The sequence below is a fragment of the Zophobas morio genome, unplaced genomic scaffold (assembly GCF_036711695.1).
Source record: "Zophobas morio isolate AGI-343-1 ecotype UQ-CSIRO unplaced genomic scaffold, CSIRO_AGI_Zmor_V1 ptg000006l, whole genome shotgun sequence".
In the NCBI taxonomy this organism is placed as follows: domain Eukaryota; kingdom Metazoa; phylum Arthropoda; class Insecta; order Coleoptera; family Tenebrionidae; genus Zophobas; species Zophobas morio.
The window spans coordinates 9,468,934-9,492,081 of record NW_026972111.1 but is presented as its reverse complement, the minus strand read 5'-3'; the positions used below and the strand labels follow the sequence as shown (position 1 = coordinate 9,492,081).

The 23,148-nt window shown below is 34.5% G+C and overlaps 3 protein-coding genes across 8 annotated transcripts in view; 2 read left to right on the top strand and 1 right to left on the bottom strand.

Moving 5' to 3' along the window:
- Positions 1 to 23,148, bottom strand: part of Ubr3 (Ubr3 ubiquitin ligase) — a 135,018-nt gene that overhangs the window by 20,105 nt on the left and 91,765 nt on the right. The gene's annotated exons all lie outside the window — the stretch shown is intronic.
- LOC135123540 (uncharacterized) lies at positions 60 to 18,377 on the top strand. 3 transcript variants are annotated; one of them, XM_064048301.1, is made up of 18 exons: positions 60 to 280; positions 332 to 466; positions 553 to 720; positions 1,031 to 1,317; positions 1,369 to 1,516; positions 2,007 to 2,144; positions 2,275 to 2,492; positions 2,543 to 2,772; positions 2,825 to 2,979; positions 7,965 to 8,132; positions 8,417 to 8,691; positions 8,743 to 8,890; positions 14,096 to 14,233; positions 14,364 to 14,581; positions 14,629 to 14,858; positions 14,911 to 15,279; positions 15,333 to 17,913; positions 17,967 to 18,377. In XM_064048301.1, exons 3-17 carry the CDS (start codon positions 705 to 707, stop codon positions 15,646 to 15,648), a joined length of 3,054 nt encoding a protein of 1,017 aa, XP_063904371.1. In that variant the 5' UTR covers positions 60 to 280; positions 332 to 466; positions 553 to 704; the 3' UTR covers positions 15,649 to 17,913; positions 17,967 to 18,377. The 3 variants fall into 3 exon arrangements, with proteins under 3 accessions (XP_063904371.1, XP_063904369.1, XP_063904370.1); XM_064048299.1 differs by lacking the exons at positions 60 to 280; positions 332 to 466 and having other exon boundaries at positions 473 to 720; XM_064048300.1 differs by lacking the exons at positions 60 to 280; positions 332 to 466 and having other exon boundaries at positions 473 to 720; positions 17,961 to 18,377.
- Positions 19,213 to 23,138, top strand: LOC135123545 (uncharacterized). Of its 3 annotated transcripts, XM_064048313.1 has the most exons (9): positions 19,213 to 19,584; positions 19,898 to 20,184; positions 20,236 to 20,383; positions 21,323 to 21,460; positions 21,661 to 21,893; positions 21,945 to 22,174; positions 22,226 to 22,380; positions 22,506 to 22,594; positions 22,648 to 22,738. In XM_064048313.1, exons 1-8 carry the CDS (start codon positions 19,338 to 19,340, stop codon positions 22,550 to 22,552), a joined length of 1,485 nt encoding a protein of 494 aa, XP_063904383.1. In that variant the 5' UTR covers positions 19,213 to 19,337; the 3' UTR covers positions 22,553 to 22,594; positions 22,648 to 22,738. The 3 variants fall into 3 exon arrangements, with proteins under 3 accessions (XP_063904383.1, XP_063904382.1, XP_063904381.1); XM_064048312.1 differs by lacking the exon at positions 22,506 to 22,594 and having other exon boundaries at positions 19,219 to 19,584; positions 22,226 to 22,505; positions 22,648 to 22,741; XM_064048311.1 differs by having other exon boundaries at positions 19,408 to 19,584; positions 22,226 to 22,594; positions 22,648 to 23,138.

Below are 23,148 nucleotides of genomic sequence, written 5' to 3'. Positions count from 1 at the left end.
TTAAAATTAAAATTGCTTAAATTTATTTTAAACTAAAGAAATTACTGCAATAGATTTTTGATTCGTCAGTTTTCCTTCAATTTTTCCAAGTCTCTTTCGGTGACGTTTCTTCTTAAATATATATTTGTATAGGTGGGTCTAATCTCCATTATTTACACAGTTTTTAGCGATTAGATTAACCATTATGCAACTACTACAAAGTGAGTGAAAATGTGTTGACTACTTAGCTCAATTTTCTTGTTCACTTTGATTGATTGGCTCCGTTATTTTTATAAACAGTGTAAGGAATCGATGTATACGGTATACATTACACCAGTCGATATGATTGTAGCCTTAACGATGTGTTTTTATAAGTGAAAAAGTCCCTTGCGCAAACACACTATTGCCTTTTATTTTATTTAAATTTAGATATAGTGGATCTTATCGTATGTTTACACAATTTTAACCGTTATGTAATTGCGACAAAGTAAGTGAAAATGCGGTGTCTTTTTACTTCTATTTTCTTGCTTATTATGTTTGAACCATTCGTGGAACCTACAGTTACAGTTTCAGTTTTCGATTTGAATACAAAAATTTTGGAAATTACTAGGGCACTTATACAAACTTTTAATGGAGTACGAGGGTCTGATCACCCGCTTGATATTTTAAGAGAACGTCTGTTTTCAAATTTAACCAATATCATTCCGCAAATTGAAGAAATAAACATGAGAAATGACACTGGTAAGTAGTATGCTTATAAGAAACGTGCACCAAGTTGGTCTTGATCACTGTACTTTTAATAGCAATTTGCCGTTTCACCGTGATAGGCATCAAAACTAATAATAATAATAATCGGAATTGAACTATTATGCAGCAAACACATTAAAACGTTTTAAAAAGTTAGGTTATGATTGCCATTTATCATAAGTGGCGAGTAGTCATTAATACCACAACGAAGCGGCAAATTCCCAAAATTTCAAAGCCAACTTGATGTACGATATTTTATACTCATTTTTTATTTTGACAGTTTTTTCAATAATATGTATTTTAGGTAAACATGAAAGTATGGCTAACAGAATATCCGAAAATATGCCTACTGCTGACACTTTAAAATTGACTTTGTACTATATAAACCAGCAACAAATTTATATAAACATGTATTACTGTGAGATGGAGAAATATGTTAAAAATTTTGAGGACTATGAATTTGCAACGTTGTTAAATGTTGCCAATCGAGTCTTGTCTGATACGTCTAATTCTGTCCCTTCCATGATAGAAGCTATATATCAGCAAGTAGTAACACAAGATATTTTAAAAAAACTTTTAAAACGTCTTGACGTAAGTGATTCGTTTCACCAACGAATTTATTCATAAAATAGATTATTTTAGAGGACAACAATACGTGGTTATTTTTGTGAAGAAAAACAATCAGTTGGGCAGATCTTACACAATTTTATGAATGAAATTCTTGTGATGAATGTGAAGAGTTACATTCTGATACAAACAGCTTACATGTTGCAGAGATTATACAAGAACGGTAAGTGTATTATTCATTTCTGTAGCAGACAAAATTTAATAACAAAGTGGATTCGCAACAGTAGGCTACATTTGATTTGTTCAAATTTTGAAACTAGCTAATACATTTAAATGTCTAAATTGAATGTTAAAGTAACAGATTTGATATGCACTTCATTCACTCGACATATCGTCCATTAATTGTAAAATTTTAGTTTTATATCTACAATATACAATACATTACGTCCATTTTTATTTGAAAAGAAACCCAAAATATTGTTTTTGAAACATTTAAATAATAATTTTGGGTAATAAATAATAATTAATAATAAACACACTCTATCAAACTATTCACGTAATTAAAATCCAGGAGCAATGATTGTAATTTGTATTAAATTTTCAAACTAACAAACGTTAGTTTACCAATCTAGTGCATACACTTTACAGATGAAACTTAAAGAAACGCTAAAGAGAACAATTTAAAGACTAAATTAACTTCTACTTTATTGAAGGAAACTATCAAAAAGAAAGCGAAGACGCCAATCAAGAATTTTGGGCACGCAGTAAGAATATAGTATCAACCATGAGGACTTATATGGTAAATGCATCTTTAGAACTGTGGAGATGTGATCCTAAAGAACACGAGAAAGGTACAAACAAAATCGATCAAATGTTTAATACCGAGTTAATACATTTACAACTTGATAAATATTGTCATCAAAGATATGTTCTTTGGCGCTATGATAAACGATACACTGTTAATAACAAAATTAATTTTAGATGAAACTTATCTTGAAATCACAAACTTCCTCCACGGAATTATTTTAAACAAAGTAAATTTAGATCCAAACGGAGGATGTAGGGAGGAATGCGACGTTTTTACCTACACTACAAATTATCAGTGTCATAATAATAAGTGGTGTAAGCAACAAACACGGTGTCCAAAAATCATCAAGTGTCACTACATCGATTCCTCGATCGAAGTTTGTACTTCCGGAGTAAGTCTATTTCCCTAATACTATTGCCAATTATTAAAATAAGTCTCCAGAGCATGCTTAAAACCAACAGAAGATACGATTACATCAAATTTGGAAACGGAAGACATTTTGGAAAAAGCATGACTTGCAGCAAATCGAGAACAACTCACTTGGAAACTTACCGACGCTGGTTGTTCTATAAATGCTCCTACTGTTACTGTCTCTGTGAAGAAGGGCCAAAATTCTTTTCCGAGAGATACATTAATATGCGTATGGTCATGTCAAACATTACTGACAACAAGTACGTAATCGAGCCGTACTGATTTGAACTTATAAATGTAGCAAGTTTGCAGAGTTGTGACAGGTTTGCGCTTTGTTAAAATCCACCAAGTCATTCATCTACAAATACAAGAAGGAAGAATTCTCCCACATGGACAGATTAACATTGACAGCGTTCGGTGGATACCAGTTGAAGATTACAAAGTCACTAATAAAACCTATGAGGATGGTAAGGATTATTATACTCTTAAATGGGAACAAAGAGAATTCGATTTGGTTGACATATTTGCTAAAGAGGGAAGCGTTGTCACTGGAGTTGCGTTTGAAAAATTTAATAGTCGACTGCACTTGAATGTATTAACAAATCCATACAATTTCAAAACCGGGAGCCTGGGGCTAAATACCACTTTACAACGTGATCCTGTTCTTCGTTATAAGCACAAGTATTTCTAGAATCTAATCGAAAATTACAATATTGCCAATACGTTCTTTACAGATTTCCCAAAGAATTGAAGCTTGACAGGGTCGATGTTCCGATTCGTTCAGAAGCTCACTCGAATATATTTACCACGAACAAATATGTGAAATTTACAAACACAGGATACGATAAAGATGCTGGTCAAACGACGGTACCATTTTTTGATGCTCAACCTGTAGAATCAGCTATACCGGTTCCGTTAAGTGGAATCGGGGTTTTCCACAAGGGAATATCCGGTTTTGGAGGATTTATTGCACCCAGAATTTTCACTTATAATTTTGCAAAACATCTGGAAGGGGTGATCAACCAGATGAGCAAAAACGATAAACTGTGAAATATTTACACCGTTTGGAAGATAAAGTAGACCAATGTGTAGTATTAAAAAAAATATACAGGGTGTCCCAGAATTCGCGCCATTCCCGTGAATGACATGTTCCCTGTCCCGAACTGTGCCGTAATTCGCAAAAAGAATTGTCCAGGCTTTAACCGTGTGAGAACTGGAAGGCGATTAAGTTGACCAATAGAGAGGCTGCTTTTATATCCGAACGTTTCTATGTTCGAAGTTACCTATGCCAAGAACAAAAAATCGGGTAATACTAAAGTTGAATGAATTTTTTCCGAATCCCCCTCCGTCAACAAAAGGAAACAGAAGTGTGGTTATAAATTTAATCATTTTGACAATTGTTTGTCATAAACTGTCACGAAGTTTATCACTGACCTGAAGAGACGCTTCTGCGCCAAAGATGACTGATTAATGTACACAGAGACGTCAAGGTTTACTTTAAGGCAAGTAGCATGGGACAGAAGTTATTTCTGCTGCCATTCTAGTTAAATTGTGTTTAACTGGGCTGTACATGTCATAAGAGAAGCTGTTTCATTTCATCGTAGGCAAATAATACATTTATTACTATTCTACATAGAGTAGCTACCGAAGAGCAGGTATTAGAAGTCATTTTCTTAGAGCCCCGTGAATAATCGTCGGCACCCAGACCAACATGTGTTTCACCGATTGTTACATCGAGCAAGAGAAGATCTTTTCAACCTAGTCGGAAAGGCCGTGCTGGGGCTCCACGGAATGTACGTGTAGGTGCTGAAGAGCAAGTGTTAGGAAACATGGAAGCGGATCCTAGGAGAAGTGTCCTCTACGTAGCGCAAATTAGTGGATGTTCAAGATCGACCACTCATCGTATCCTTCAAGAGAGAAGACTGCATCCTTACCATTACACGAGAGTGCAGCATCTGCGACCAACCGACTACCCGCGACGAGTACATTTTGCTCAATGGTTACTGCGACAAAATGAACTAAATCCTGATTTTACACGGCGCATTCTTTTCACCGACGAATGTTCATTTTCCCGAGAAGGAATGTTTAATGCACACAATTGGCATTTCTGGGCACACGAAAATCCACATCTCACTAGGGTGAGAGCATATCAGGAGCGATTTACTATTAATCTATGGGCTGGAATCATTGGTACTACTGTGGTAAAAATTTTAATGCATCTGATAAAATTATCAGATTACCTGATCGCCTTAATGGGGATGCATATGCTAATTTTCTACGACTAGAGCTTCCGGCATTGTTGAAAGACGTTCCTTTGAATGTACGGCGGAATATGTGGTTTCAGCACGACGGCGCTCCTCCACATAATTCGATACTTGTACGACGAACATTGAAAAGAGTATCGTCATAGGTGGATTGGGCGTGGCAGTACTAATATCTGGCCTCCTAGATCTCTAGACCTTTCTGCTTTGGACTTTTTTTTGGAATCAAATTAAAAATTACGTATATAGAGAACCCCTAGATATGTTAGAAGAACTGGAAGAGAGACTGCACGAAGCCTACGCTACAGTTACTCCTGAGATGTTACATAATACACAACACAACATAATTCAACGAGCTAGAACTTGCATTGAAGTTAATGGTGGTCATTTTGAGCACATTGTTTAATAACGTTACAGTACAACGATTCCAGCCCATAGATTAATAGTATTGCTCTTGATATGCTCTCACGTTAGCGAAATGTGGATTTTCGTTTGCCCAGAAGTGAATTGTGCGCATTAAATATTCCTTTTCGGGAAAATCAACATTCGTCGGCGAAAAGAATGTGCCGTGAAAAATCAGGATTTAGTTCATTTTGTCGCAGTAACCATATAGCAACATGCACTCGTCGCGCAGTCGGCTCGTCGCAGATGCTGCACTTTCGTCAATAGTAAGGATGCAGATTTTTCTCTGTAAGGATACGATGCATGATCGATCTTGAGCATCCAATCATTTGTGCCACTTGTTCTTCACCGTCTATGCGTATAATCCGTGGAGCCCCAGCACGGCTTTCCGCATAGGCTGAAAAGATCCATCTTCTTTTGCTGGATGCAACAAACGACGAAACACATGCTGGTCAAGGAGCCGATGATTGGGGAAAAGACCTGTATATTCGCGCACAGCAGTGGCTGCATAGCGTGTACATTCTCCATAAATTGTTTGTATTGTTCTTAAAAAAAATTGCAACTATTGTTATAATTTTTATTCGTATCTTTTCAATCTCTAGAAAGTATGTACTCACAACTTTAAAGAAACTGTCTTAAATCATCATGTGCAACATCAATATTATTCTTGAATAAGTCTCAGTTTTCAGTATTTTCCCTACATGATTGACACCACAGCAGATACCTATGATCTTAATACACCAGAGAAGTGGAGTCTCGTCTATTTTTTCGTTGCTTAGATTAGGTATCAGCAACAAAGCTGTTCAGTAAAAATTGATACTGTTTATTGAAAATCATAATCACTGATTAATCAAAAGCGATATTTATGTTTAAATACACTTAATAACGTTCTTTGAATGGACATGTGGTACTCTTTTTTAGAAATAACGATAAACTTAATATCAGGCATATGATGCATTCTGAAAATGTACTAATTTTCGTTAAAAAGAACAACACATTATTCACGGGGCTCTAAGAAAATCACTTCTAATACCTGCTCTTCGGTAGCTACTCTATGTAGAATAGTAATAAATGTATTATTTGCCTACGATGAAATGAAACAGCTTCTCTTATGACATGTACAGCCCAGTTAAACACAATTTAACTAGAATGGCAGCAGAAATAACTTCTGTGCTACTTGCCTTAAAGTAAACCTTGACGTCTCTGTGTACATTAATCAGTCATCTTTGGGGGCAGAAGCGTCTGTTCAGGTCAGTGATGAACTTCGTGACAGTTTATGACAAACAATTGTCAAAATGATTAAATTTATAACCACACTTCTGTTTCCTTTTGTTGACGGAGGGGGATTCGAAAAAAATTCATTCAACTTTAGTATTACCCGATTTTTTGTTCTTGGCATAGGTAACTTTGAACATAGAAACGTTCGATATAAAAGCAGCCTCTCTATTGGTCAACTTAATCGCCTTCCAGTTCTCACACGGTTAAAGCCTGGACAATTCTTTTTGCGAATTACGGCACAGTTCGGGACAGGGAACATGTCATTTACGGGAATGGCGCGAATTCTGGGACACCCTGTATACCACAACTGATGGGTACTTGCTTTTGCTATGGTATCTTGAGCTGTGAAGTGTCAAACATTGAAATTGCTATTATTCAAAACTTGTTCTGAAAGATAAAGATTTTTATGTTTGCCGATTTGAGTTTTATTGGACTAACAAAAGATTTTGCTGTTCACACAATGCAGAGAAAATATTTTCCACAGATATCTGGAAAAACCTGCCAAATTAACAACTGCACAACCCATAACTTCTAAAGGCTTTCCGCATTGTTGTACGTGAATATCATGTAATAACTCCAAGTTATTATCTCCCTTGTGTATTGTTTCCACAAAGTCGTTGGATCCACTATTTTCTAAAATAAGCGTCGCTCTGTTTAGCTTGAGTACCACAGTCTATCTACTTCATTATTACTTCTTTTCATAAATTTTACAATAATTCATCATTAGACATGATATTTTTTTGGCATTTTACTTGTTATTATCATTGCCACCGGAATTTTAGGCTTCATGATTGCTACGAATTATAAAAGTACTTGGTAATAAGGAAATTTTTCAGACCGTTTAGGCTAATTAGACAGCTCAATTTTTTTATACATGTACTTCAAAAACACTGTGTATATTACACCTAAAATTGAAAACAAAAGGAGGAAACACAAGTTAAAATTAAAATCGCTTAAATTTATTTTAACTAAACAAATTACTGAAATAAATTTTTGATTCGCCAGTTTTCCTTCAATTTTTCCACGTCTCTTTCGGTGACGTTTCTTCTTAAATATATATTTGTATAGGTGGGTCTAATCTCCATTATTTACACAGTTTTTAGCGATTAGATTAACCATTATGCAACTACTACAAAGTGAGTGAAAATGCGTTGACTACTTAGCTCAATTTTCTTGTTCACTTTGTTTGTACCGTTTGTGGTACCTGTATTGATTGGTTCCGTTATTTTTATAAACAGTGTAAGGAATCGATGTATATGGTATACATTACACCAGTCGATATGATTATAACCTTAACGATGTGTTTTTATAAGCGAAAAAGTCCCTTGCGAAAACACACTATTGCCTTTTATTTTATTTAAATTTAGATATAGTGGATCTTATCGTATGTTTACACAATTTCAACCGTTATGTAATTGCGACAAAGTAAGTGAAAATGCGGGGTCTCTTTACTTCTATTTTCTTGCTTATTATGTTTGAACCATTCGTGGAACCTACAGTTACAGTTTCAGTTTTCGATTTGAATACAAAAATTTTGGAAATTACTAGGGCACTTATACAAACTTTTAATGGAGTACGACGGTCTGATCACCCGCTTGATTTTTTAAAAGAACGTCTGTTTTCGAATTTAACCAATATCATTCCGCAAATTGAAGAAATAAACATGAGAAATGACACTAGTAAGTAATATGCTTATAAAAAACCGTGCATCAAGTTGGTCTTGATCACTATACTTTTAATAGCAATTTGCCGTTTCACCGTGATAGGCATCAAAACTAATAATAATAATCATCGGAATTGAACTGTTATGCAGCAAACACATTAAAACGTTTTAAAAAGTTAGTTAGTAGTCATTAATACCACAACGAAGCGGCAAATTCCCAAAATTTCAAAGCCAACTTGATGTACGATATTTTATACTCACTTTTTATTTTGACAGTTTTTTCAATAATATGTATTTTAGGTAAACATGAAAGTATGGCCAACAGAATATCCGAAAATATACCTACTGCTGACACGTTAAAGTTGACTTTGTACTATATAATCCAGCAACAAATTCATATAAACATGTATTACCGTGAGATGGAGAAATATGTTAAAAATTTTCACGACTATGAATTTGCAACGTTGTTAAATTTTGCCAATCGAGTCTTGTCTGATACGTCTAATTCTGTCCCTTACACGATGGAATCTATATATCAGCAAGTAGTAACACAAGATATTTTAAAACGTCTTGTTGTAAGTGATTCGATTCACCAACGAATTTATTCATAAAATAGATTATTTTAGAGGACAATAATACGTGGTTATTTTTGTGAAGAAAAACAATCAGTTGGGCAGATCTTACACAATTTTATGAATGAAATTCTTGTGATAAATGTGAAGAGTTACATTCTGATACAAACAGCTTACATGTTGCAGAGATTGTACAAAAACGGTAAGTGTATTATTCATTTCTGTAGTAGACAAAATTTAATAACAAAGTGGATTCGCAACAGTAGGCTACATTTGATTTGTTCAAATTTTGAAACTAGCCAATACATTTAAATGTCTAAATTGAATGATAAAGTAACAGATTTGATATGCACTTCATTCACTCGACATATCGTCCATTAATTGTAAAATTTTAGTTGGATACAATACATTACGTCCATTTTTATTTAAAATAAACCCAAAATATTGCTTTTGAAACATTTAAATAATAATTATGGGTAATAACTAATAATTAATAATTAATGATTCAATAATTGTCAAAATTCAAAAAGCTGTTTTGTTAGGAACATGTCATATTGTTCGTAAGTTTCTTGAACAGTCTGATCATGTCAGTCAGATTAGATTAGCACCAGTAGGTCAGAGTAGTGTAGGTCACTTTTCATGTGATGCGCGGATAAATGGTCGGTAGTTACGCTGGACTTTTGGGGATGGGGTGAGATTAGAGAATAATAGCAGACTAATTTGTATGCTGTAATTCTAGAATCTCGAAAGTTGTTCTGTTAATCTAATCAATGCATATCATTACTTGGTCTTAGTACCCGTAATGATAGAAGTCTTGCCTGAATGCCGGTCATTTCCGGGTCAGTGGTGGGTCTTAAAAAAAAAAAAAAAAAAAAAAAAAAAGACCTTTGGTTGTTCATAAATTTCTTAACAAGGCGGAATCTTTGGATAAAACTCAATTCAATAGCTTTATTTGACTCAAAAGGACTCATAATAGTGCAAGGTACTGTATTCACTATTACAACAAAGTATTTAACTCGATATTTGCATTTAATTTCCTTTTTTCATAACCAACTGTCAACGCTGACATTTCCAACTAAAAAATGAGTCTAAACCAAATTGTTTCGCCTACAACGGAGAATGTTCAACTCGAAATCCGACGAACACCTATTACTGCAGTCTCCGAAGAGGTAGATGGAGCAAGTGGCATCACCTCGGGAAATACTACCACAAGGACAATTAACAACGTATTGGTCTCTAATGTTTCTCAGACAAATCAGCCTCAGACCATTAGAAGACGAGAAGAACCAAAAAAGCGTAAAAAGTGGTCTCTAGACATGAATTTACATATTATGCGCTTATATTATAAAATTACAAACAATGAAACTGATGTAAGTGATTATCGTACAGCTCTACACGAAGCCTTCAGCCGTGAGTACCCAAATTTTCCAGTTACCATTCAAAATTTAGCAGATCAACGTAGAGCTATTGTTAAAAATAACTACATACCTCAACTTACTCTAGAACAATTAAAAAATGAAGTTTCCAAAACCATTAATCCACTTCCTGAAGATATCAACAAGACACCACCAAATACATTACTAACTGACACATCTGTCACCAATTTGTCAAAAACAACATCTCAAAATAAGATACCAATTATACCACAAAATAGTAACAGTAGTCTATCAAATACACCAGAGACACCGACTGACACATTTACTAAAGATTTATTAAACAAAACACCTCAAAATAAGATCACAACCATAACACAAATTACAAACACAATATCAAACAGATCCCAAACATTAACTGACAAATCATTTAACAATTTATCAAGAACAATCCAAAACGAAATTAACATCACAGATAATCTACAAAACACATACTACAACAACGAAGACACATTAATCAAAACTGTAAACAACAATTTTAAATTTCACATTAATTTCCAAAATGAAATTGAAGACAAATTTAAATTAACTTTCGAAACATGTTCCAAATTAAAACCAAATGATAGACATTCACTTCCCCGCCAGTATTATTCTAAAAAGTTTCTAGCAATTGTAGAAATAATGAACTCCTTCATTTTACCAAAATATCTCACAAACTCGATCTCTTTTGAAAAACTTCATACAATTATCTACTGTGCAGCTTTAACTTGTATTCAAATTAACACATGTAAAGATAACATAATAAATACAAACACCAATCGTATACCTTCGACCCCTCATTGGGAAACACGGTTAAATTATAAAATTAATAACATTAGAAAACAACTAGGTCAAATAACACAGTACCTTAGAGGAGTTAAAACACCACATATCATGACATGTATGCATTCGATACTGACCAACAATAATTTTCATCAAACTGATTACAATGAGTACAACACAACATTATCCCAAATTAAAGATACCCTATTACAAAAACTTTCCTTATATAGCAAACGACTTAAAAGATACAAACAATCACATCTCAGAAAAATTCATAACACTAAATTTTTAAACAACGAAAAACTATTCTATCAACATTTAACTAATTCAAACAAAACTCAATTATCCGGTGAACTTCCAAGTTCACAGGATGTAACAACATTTTGGTCAAAACTTTGGTCTGAAGAATTTGAATTTAACCAATCTGCCAAATGGATTCCTCATATATCCCATAAACTATCCACAGTTACACCAATGAATGATCATCAGATAACACTTGCCGAATTAATAAATACCATCAATAAGACACACAACTGGAAATCACCAGGACCAGACAAAATCCATAATTTTTGGATAAAAAAATTTAATTGTGTACATATTCATTTACTAAATCACTTAAATCAGTTCCTTCTTGACCCATCCTCCTTTCCAACATTCTTATGTCATGGTGTAACATACTTAAAACCTAAAGATAACGACACAAAAAATCCATCAAAATACAGACCTATCACATGTTTATCAACAATCTATAAAATATTAACCTCATGCATTACACAAAAAATCTATCAACACTGTTTTAACTCTAACATCATTAATGAAGAACAGAAAGGATGTATTAAAGGATCCTTTGGTTGCAAAGAGCAATTAATCATAGATTCCATCATCTGTGAACAAGCTAGAAAAGAAAACCGAAACATATATACTGCTTTTATTGATTATAAGAAAGCTTACGATTCTGTCCCTCATTCCTGGCTATGCAAAATTCTGGAATTATACAAAATTGATACTAAAATCTGCACTTTTCTAAAATGTTCCATGGAATTTTGGAAGACCACCCTTCAAATAACCTTAAATGAACAAACAATTCAGTCAGATCCAATAATGATCCGAAGAGGAATTTTTCAAGGCGATTCTCTTAGTCCGTTATGGTTCTGCTTAGCAATAAATCCCCTCTCCGATATCCTGAACAGTTGCAATTATGGGTTCAATATAAGAATTAACAAACAAAGAGAAAACAGAATAAGTCACTTGCTGTATATGGATGACATAAAAATATATGCAAGTACACAAAATCAGTTAACAAACCTATTAAATCTGACTGAACAATTTTCCGGTGATATTGGTATGTCTTTTGGTATTGAGAAATGTAAGACCCAAGCAATCAGAAAAGGCGTCCAACACCAAGTACCACATATAACCCAGAATAACGAAATAATCGAAGCACAAGAACGAAACGATACATACAAATATCTGGGTTTCTGTCAATCATCACACATCAATCATACCAAAACGAAAACACAGTTGAAAGATCAATACCTAGCGAGATTGAAATTAATATTGAAGACACAGTTAAATGGAAAAAATTTAATGAAAGCAGTAAATACATTCTGCGTTCCACTACTAACATATTCTTTTGGAGTCATTAAATGGTCCAAAACTGATCTTGAAAATTTAAACATCGCAACAAGGAAAATCTTCACACAGTATAGAAGGCATCATCCAAAATCGTCGATTGAAAGATTCTCATTACCAAGACAGAATGGAGGAAGGGGTTTCCAGAACCTAGAAAACTTATGTCAGAGACAAATCTCAGATTTGAAGAAGTATTTCTTGAAACGAGCGGAAAGAAATGAAATGTTTCGCACCATCACAAGAGCAGATTTGAACCACACACCCTTAAATCTGTCGAACACCGAAGAAATCCACACCCCCCACACAATAGATAAAATAATAAGTGGGCTAAAACAAAAACAACTACATGGAAAATTCTACAAAGACTTAGAAGAAACTCATATCAATAAGAAGATGTCATTGATTTGGTTAAAAAAATCAGGTTTGTATGCCGAAACAGAACGATTTGTGTTTGCTATTCAAGACCAAGTAATCAATACCAAGAATTACAAAAAATACATCATCAAAGATCCGAACATAAAAAACGACTGCTGTCGCCTCTGCAAAGCAAAACCTGAAACGATCCAGCACATAATCTCTTCTTGCAGCATCCTAGCACAAACTGACTACAAAGCTAGACACGACAACGTCGCCAAAATCATCCACAAAGAATTAGCAACACTTATGAACTTAATCGAAGATACGACACCGTATTACACTTACATTCCATCTCCGTTCCTTGAAAATAACAAATACAAATTATACTGGGATCGCACAATACTTACAGACTTAAACATTACAGCTAACAGACCAGACATCATACTTATCAAGAAACACACGAACGAAGCCATTCTCATTGACATTGCTGTTCCCAACACAAACAACATTATTCAAACATACCACACCAAGATTTCAAAATATCTACAGTTATCGATAGAAATGAAATCCATGTTGAATCTTAAAAAAATTTCAATTGTACCTCTAGTTATCTCTAATGTAGGTGTAGTTCCAAATAGCTTAGTTGAGAATTTAAAGTCTTTGCATTTGAATGATTCAATAATTATCAAAATTCAAAAAGCTGTTTTGTTAGGAACATGTCATATTGTTCGTAAGTTTCTTGAACAGTCTGATCATGTTAGTCAGATTAGGTTAGCACCAGTAGGTCAGAGTAGTGTAGGTCAATTTTCAAGTGATGCGCGGATAAATGGTCGGTAGTTACGCTAGACTTTTGGGGATGGGGTGAGATTAGAGAATAATAGCAGACTAATTTGTATGCTGTAATTCTAGAATCTCGAAAGTTGTTCTGTTAATCTAATCAATGCATATCATTACTTGGTCTTAGTACCCGTAATGATAGAAGTCTTGCCTGAATGCCGGTCATTTCCGGGTCAGTGGTGGGTCTTAAAAATAATAATCTAAAAACACACTCTATCAAACTATTCACGTAATTAAAATCCAGGAGCAATGATTGTAATTTGTATTAAATTTTCAAACTAACAAACGTTGGTTTATCAATCTAGTGCATACACTTTATAGATGAAACTTAAAGAAACGCTAAAGAGAACAATTTAAAGACTAAATTAACTTCTACTTTATTGAAGGGAACTATCAAAAAGAAAGCGAAAACGCCAACCAAGAATTTTGGGCAGGCAGTAAGAATATAGTATCAATCATGAAGACTTATATGGCAAATGCATCTTTAGAACTGTGGAGATGTGATCCTAAAGAACACGAGAAAGGCACAAACAAAATCGATCAAATGTTTAATACCGAGTTAATACATTTACAACTTGATAAATATTGTCATCAAAGATATGTTCTTTGACGCTATGATAAACGATACACTGTTAATAACAAAATTAATTTTAGATGAAACTTATCTTGAAATCACAAACTTCCTCCACGGAATTATTTTAAACAAAGTAAATTTAGATCCAAACGGAGGATGTAGTGAGGAATGCGACGTTTTTACCTACACTACAAATTATCAGTGTCATAATAATAAGTGGTGTAAGCAACAAACACGGTGTCCAAAAATCACCAAGTGTCACTACATCGATTCCTCGATCGAAGTTTGTACTTCCGGAGTAAGTCTGTTTCCCTAATACTATTGCCAATAATTATAAGTCTCTAGAGCATGCTTAAAACCAACAGAAGATACGATTACGTCAAATTTGGAAACGGAAGATATTTTGGAAAAAGCATGACTTGCAGCAAATCGAGAACAACTTACTTGGAAATTTACCGAAACTGGTTGATCTTTAAATGCTCCTACTGTTACTGTCTCTGTGAAGAAGGGCCAAAATTCTTTTCCGAGAGATACATTAATATGCGTTTGGTTAAGTCAAATATTACTGATAACAAGTATGAAATCGACTCATACTGATTTGAATTTATAAATGTAGCAAGTTTGTAGAGTTGTGACCGGTTTGCGCTTTGTCAAAACCCACGGAATCATTCATCTGCAAATACAAGAGGGGAGAATTCTCCCACATGGACAGATTAACATTGACAGCGTTCGGTGGATACCAGTTGAAGATTATAATGTCACTAATAAAACCTATGAGGATGATAAGGATTATTATACTCTTAAATGGGAACAAAGAGAATTCGATTTGGTTGACATATTTGCTAAAGAGGGAAGCGTTGTCACTGGAGTTGCGTTTGAAAAATTTAATGGTCGACTGCACTTGAATGTATTAACAAATCCATACAATTTCAAAACCGGGAGCCTGGGGCTAAATACCACTTTACAACGTGATCCTGTTCTTCATTATAAGCACAAGTACTTCTAGAGTCTAATCTAAAATTACAATATTGCCAATACGTTCTTTACAGATTTCCCAAAGAATTGAAGCTTGACAGGGCCGATGTTCCGATTCGTTCAGAAGCTCACTCGAATAAATTTACTACGAACAAATATGTAAAATTTACAAACACAGGATACGAGCAAGATGCTGGTCAAACGACGGTACCATTTTTTGATGCTCAACCTGTCGAATCAGCTATACCGGTTCCGTTAAGTGGAATTGGGGTTTTCTACAAGGGAATATCCGGTTTTGGAGGATTTATTGCACCCAGAATTTTCACTTATAATTTTGCGAAACATCTGGAAATGGTGATCAACCAGAATAGTAAAAACGATAAATTGTGAAATATTTACACCGTTCCGTTCGGAAGATAAAGTAGACTAATATGTAGCAATGCTTTTAAATTAGATATTTACGATATGTGTATCGTAATGTGGAATTTTACGATACGCGATGGAAAAATTGTCCAACGAGCCGAAGGCGAGTTGGATAATCCATCAAGTATCGTAAAGAAACATTACGATACAAATATTGTACAACGTTTTATCTACTTTCAATAATTTTCATAATACACTCACCGGCAAAAAAATCGAATCATTAGTATTTTTGTAGAAATCTTCAATAAATTCTGGTGTGCGTCACATTTATCAGACAAATTAGTTTATCTACGACAAAGGAGATGAGAAGGTAACGGGACCTTCGCTGAAGTTGCAACAATTACGAGTTTATTAAAAAATACCAGAAAATCCATTACATTAAACCAACAAAAGATTGCTTAACATATCATTAATAACGACTGTTGCCGCCTCTAGCTTGCATTAGGGTTGCCATACGTCTTCCCATGCCTTCTATGAGGTGTCTAATCTCAGCCTGGGCTAATTGGTCAAATTCTTCAACTAGCGCATTTGCAAGATCTCTTATGTGTTGTATGGCCGGCACACGTGCTCTGATACGTCTACCTAACATGCTCAATTGGATTCAGGTCGGGACTGCGTGCTGGTCATTCCATACGTGAAATCCCGAATTCGTCGAGGTAGGTTTGTACAACTCTAGCGATATGTGGTCTAGCATTATCATGCATTAGAATAAAATTATCGCCAATAAAAGGAGCAAAAGGTACGACATGCTCTTGAAGAATATTTGCTACATATCGATCAGCATTCATTGTGCCTCTATCCACCACTACAAGTTCCGTGCGAACCTCGGCAGAAATTCCTGCCCAGACCATCACTGAACCTCCATGAAAACTTAGTCTGGAAACAATATTGCACTGAGCCTACCTTTCGCCTCTTCTTCGCCATACTCTTTGACGGCCGTCAGGAGAACGTAGACAAAAACGCGACTCATCTGTAAAGAGTACTTGGCCCCATTGGGCAAGATCCGAGTTAACGTGTTCTCGAGCAAATGCAAGTCGGGCTACTCTGTGTCGTGGGAGAAGTTCTGGGCCACTTGCAGGTCTATGGGCCTTCAATTCAGCTGCAGTTAACCTTTTTCTTGCAGTTCTTTCACTTACACTAACTCCTCGTGTTTATTCAAGTTGATTTCTGGCCTCAACTGCGGTCGTATCTCTATTACGGAGCACGGTCAGCGTCATCCCGAGCCGATGTTTTCTTTGGACGACCCGAATCAGGTCTTCGGCTGTATGATCCAGTCTCATTAAACCGTCGTACAGTTCTGTGAATGCTCACTTGTGATACCCCTAACGTATTGGCAACGTACCGTTAACTTCGACCATCCTGAATAACAGCAATTGCTCGTGCTGCATTAATGGCCACAATACTCATGTTAATTGACAAAAACACAGTTTTCATCAAATCACAATGACAAACCGTCTGTTAATGCCCTCTAAACGTCACAACTGCAAATCTCATTGTTGGAAAAAACTTATCATCTTCAGATTTGAGGTTCACATCATGTACAAAAAAGAACCAAAAACCTAGTGTTAGTATATTTTGTGTGATTTTTTCAAAACTGATATTGACTGTAGCCAAATGTTTAAGAAAGGAACCATTTTCAATACAAACTTTGGGTGATTCGCTTTTTTTGCCGGTGAGTGTAATTAACACAGATATTTTTGTAATTTTTTAAATTGTGTTTATGGAGAAAAAATAAGGCGGCTAAATTAGTAACCCTAGTTACTGATTTGTTTACGTTTTTCACAAGCGTTCAGTGAAAGCAATTTATGTGCAAAAATTAGTGATTCAGAGGATAATTTGCCTTCTGATATTGAAGTGGCTGCTCAATCTGCTATCTGCTATCGATACGTTAGTTCCTGGTAAATCTAAAGAACGTTACGAGATAGCGTACAAATATTTTGATGAATGGTTGGAAGTTAAGAAAATTGGTGACGTTTCTGAACAAGGTGATGCATTCCTATTTTGCTGAACAAGCAGAGAAGTTAAAACCATCCTCCTTATGGTGACGATATACCATGTTGCGAACTTTGGTGTTGATTACCAAGAATATTGATATTACTGAATATCATCAGGTTGTGGCTTTCTTCTCGGAAATCAGAAGGTTACCGACCCAGAAAATCGTTTATTTTTTCCAAAGAAGAGATAAATCAATTTATTAAGAAAATGAATGATAAGGATTTCTTATTTATGAAGGCAAATTGCAGCTCATATTAATAAAAAACAATCTCAAATTTATATAGTTTCAGGTTGTTTTAATAGTCGGAGTGTTTGGTGCTTGTCGACACGAGGAGATGACAAATTTGACGACACGAGACGTTAGAGCCGAAAAAGAATTTATCAAGATCACCTTACTGAATTCAAAAACTAAAATTATGTGGAATTTGCTATAAGGAGAGGAAATTTTCAGGGAATAATTAACATGTTGCTTGGTCATAGAGGCTGGAAGTCGGATAGCATGGCAGAAGGATATGTTGAAATATCTGTCGAAAATAAGAAAATAATTGCTACGAAAATAATGGGTTCTTCAGTTACCGTGGGTTCAACAAATTAGGTCACGGTGGAGAAGCCCAGCTTCAACATAGGAACAGCGTCTGGAGTTAACTTTATAAATGTTTCAAACTGTGTAATTTATGTTAATAAATGGTTTTGCAACTTTCTTTTCTAAAAGTCACTCTTTACCGCACTAGTGCGGTAATTGTTCCTTTACCGCACTTAGTGCGGTAAAAACTACCATTACAATATCAAAGAAAAACCTGTAATCTGGCACATTACATAATGAAAGTAGATAAAAAATATTACAACTGATGGTCACTTGCTTAAAGTAAAGTAAGTAAATGCATATTTATATCAAATACATGGACAAAAAATATATTGGTAAAGGGTCGTGATAAGTATAGCACAAAAATAAAAAATTATCACATTTTTTAATGTTAGATGTTAGACAAATTCGAAGTTCTTTATTTTAACTTACGTTGTTTAAAAAAAATGTCTTTTTACGTTTGCCGATTTGAATTTTATTGGACTAACAAAAGATTCTACTATACACACAAGGTAGAAAAATTACTTTCCATAGATAGCTGGAAAAACCCTCCCAAATTAACAACTGCACAACCCATAACTCCTAAAGACTCCGGATTGTTGTATGTACGTGCATATCATATAATAACTCCAAGTTATTATCTCCCTTGTGTATTGTTTCCACAAAGTCGTTGGATCCACTATTTTTTAAATTAAGCGTGGCTCTGTTTAGTTTGGGTACCACACCATATCTACTTCATTGTCCTTCTTTTCGTAAATTTTACAATAATTCATCATTAGACATGATATTTTTTTGGCATTTTACTTGTCATTATCATTGCCACCGGGATTTTTGCGGTTTCATGATTACTAAAATTTATAAAAATAAAATTAAAATTGCATAAATTTATTTTAAACAAAACAAATTACTGAAATAGACTTTTGATTCCTCAATTTTCCTTCAATTTTTCCAAGTCTCTTTCGGTGACGTGTCTTGTTTCATATACATATATTTGTATAGGTGGGTCTAATCTTCATTATTTACACAGTTTTTTAACGATTAGATTAACCATTATGTAACTACTACCAAGTGACTAAAAATGGGGTGTTTCCTTAACTCAATTTTCTTGTTCACCATGTTTGTACCTTTTATGGTACCTGTATTTACAGTAACAGTTTTCGATTTGAATACACAAATTTTGGAAATGACTAAGGCAGTTACAGAAACTTTTAATGGAGTAAAACGGTTTGATCACTCGGTTGATTTTACAAGAGAACGTCTGTTTTCGAATTTAAACAATATCACTCGACAAATGGGAGAAATAAAGATGAGAATTGACAACACTGGTAAGCAATTACTTATAAAAAAACGTGCATCAAGTTGGTCTTGATTGCTGCACTTTTAATAGCAATTTGCCGTTTCACCATGAAAGGCACCAAAACTAATAAATAATAATAATCGGAATTGCAGAATTATGCAGCAAACACATTGCAATGTTTAAAAAGTTAGGTTATGATTGGCATTTATGATAAGTGGCGAGTAGTCATTAATACTACCACAACGAAGCGGCAAATTCCCAAAATTTCAAAGCCAATTTGATGTACGATATTTTACATTCACTTTTTATTTCGACAGTTTTTTCAATAGCATGTATTTTAGGTAAACATGAAAGTATAGCCAACAGAATATTGGGAAATATTCCTAGTGTTGACAAGTTAGAGTTGACGTTGCACTATATAAACACGCAACAAATTTATATAAATATTTATTACCGTGAGATGGACAGATATGTTAAAAACTTTCACGACTATGAATCTTCAACGTTGTTAAATTTTGCCAATCGAGTCTTGTCTGATATGTGTAATTCTGTCCCTTACATGATGGAGTCTATGTATCAGCAAGTAGTAAAACAAGATATTTTACGACTACTTTTAAAACGTCTTGATGTAAGTGATTCGATTCACCAACGAATTTATTCATAAAATATATTATTTTAGAGGACAACAATAAGTGATTATTTTTGTGAAGAAAACCAATCAGTTGTGCAGATCTTACACAATTTTATGAATGACATTCTTGTGACGAATGTGGAGAGTTACATAGTGACACAAACAGCTTACATGATGCAGAAATTGTACAACAATGGTAAGCTGTAACATCATAGCGAGTATTTACGTGGTTCACTCATTTCTGTAGTACACAAAATTTAGTGACAAAGTGAATTCGCAACAGTAGACTACATCTGATTTGTTCAGATTTTGAAACTAGCTAAGATATTGAATATCTAAATAGAATGATAAAGCAATAGATCTGATGTGGACTTCATTTAGTTGACATATCGTCATATGAATATTTGTTTAAACCAAGTCCATTAATTGTAAAATTTTAGTTTTATACATTTCGTCATTTTAATATTTAAAAAGAAACTCAAAAAATTTTTTTTTCACTAGCAGCCATGAAGCATGCAAATGTAGACTCATTTAGAGGTAGCAAATTCAACTTTTGCGACCACGGGTTCAAAAAGAAGATTGAGGTTATGTACGCAATATTTGATGTTATTATTTCTTAAAAAATGAATAGATGTGTGCTATTAACATTACTTGAGTATACGCATGGTAGTTGGTAGACGGTGGGAGATAAAATGATTCATTCAGCGACAAGTGTAAACGGTTTTCTTTGTGTTGAAGATTTAGATTAAGTTTGATTAGAAATCAAAACAAAATCATGTTGCGTCAAAAAATTGAACGTTTATTTTTTCAATTTATTGTCTTATGGTTTCTACTAGTGAAAAAAATAGTACATTAACCACGGTTGCAAAGCCATTTCTAGACCTCGCGCTTCAGAGCCCTCGACGCTGCGCGTCTCGGGTTCTAATTTGCGCTCGGTCTAGAATGCGTGGCTTTGCAACCTTGGCTAATAATATACTATTTGAAACATTTAAATAATAGTTTGGGGTACTTAATAAATAATAATTAATTATAAACACACTCTACCGAACTATTCTGCTGACACTTTATGGGTGAAATTAAAACAAAAGCTAAACAGAATAGTTTAAAGACTAAATTAACTACTGCTTTATTGAAGGGAGCTATCAAAAAGAAAGCGAAGACACCAACCAAGCATTTTGGACACGAAATAAGAAAATAGTATCAATCATGAAGACTTATATGGTTAATGCATCTTTAGAACTGTGGAGATGTGATCCTAAAAAACACGAGAAAGGTACAAACAAAATAGATGAAATGTTTAATACTGAGTTAATACATTTACAACTTGATAAATATTGTCACCAAAGATATATTCTTTGGCGCTATGATAAACGATACATTATTAACACGTTGACTGCCATGTGAGACCAATGGGGCTTCACGATCGTACTGGCATGATAAATGATACACTGTTAACAACAAAATTAATTTTAGATGTAACTTATTTTGAAATCACAAACTTCCTCCACGGAATTATTTTAAACCAAATTAATTTAGAACCAAAAGCAAAATGTACAAACACATGCGACGCTTTTACCTATACAACAAAATATCAGTGTCACAATGATAAGTGGTGTAAAGAAGAAATAAGTAAGGAACAAACAACGTGTGCAAAAATCATCAATTGTCAATACATCGATTCGTCCATGGAGGTTTGTCGTTCTGGAGTAAGTCTATTCCTCTAATAATACTGTCAATAATTAATTGTACGTCTCTAGAACATGTCTGAAACCAACAGAAGATACGATTACGTCAAATTTGGAAACGGAATACATTATGGAGAAAGAAAGAGTTGCAGCAAACCTCGATCAACTCACTTGGAAACTTACCGATACTGGCTATTCTTTAAATGCACCTACTGTTACTGTGTGTGTGAAGAAAGGCCATCGGTATTTTCTGAGATATACATTAATATGCGTAAGGTCATATCAAACATTACTGACAACAAGTACGTATCAAGCCATACTGATTTGAACTTATAAATGTAGCAAGTTTGTAGAGTTGTGACCGGTTTGCGCTTTGTTAAAATCCACCGAGTTGTTCATCTGCAAATACAAGAAGGGAGAGTTCTCCCACATGGACAGATTGACCTTGATAGCGTTCAGTGGGTGCCAGTTGAAGATTATAACGTCACTGATAGCGCTTATCGCGATGGTAAGGACTATTATACTCTTAAATGGGAACAAAGAGAATTCGATTTGGATGACATGTTTGCTGACGAGGGAAGCGTTGTCACTGGCGGTGCGTTTAAAAAATTTCATAATCGACTGCACTTTAAGGTATTAACAAGTCCATACAATTTTATAACCGGGAGCCTGGGGAATAAAAGCACTGTACAAAGTGATCCTGCTCTTCTGTATAAGCACAAGTACTTCTAAAATCCAACTTAAAATTACAATATTGCCAACATTTTTTTTACAGATTTTCTAATAAAGAATTGAAGCTTGACGGGGTCGATGTTCCGATTCGTTCAAAAGTTCACTCGACTGAATTTACCACCAAAAAATATGTGAAATTTACAAACACAGGATACGAGGAAGATGCTGGTCAAACGACGGTACCATTTTTTGATGCTCAACCTGTAGAATCAGCTATACCGGTTCCGTTAAGTGGGGTTGGGGTTTTTCACAAGGGAATATCCGGTTTTGGAGGATTTATTGCACCCAGAATTTTCACTTATAATTTTACGAAACATCTGGAAGAGGTGATCAACCAGATGAGTAAAAACGATAAACTGTGAAATATTTACACCGTTTGGAAGATAAAGCAGACCAATGTGTAGCATAAAAAAAAATATATCACAACTGATGGGTACTTGCTTTTGCTATGGTATCTTGAGCTGTGAAGTGTCAAACATTGAAATTGCTATTATTCAAAACTTGTTCTGACAGATAAAGATTTTTATGTTTGCCGATTTGAGTT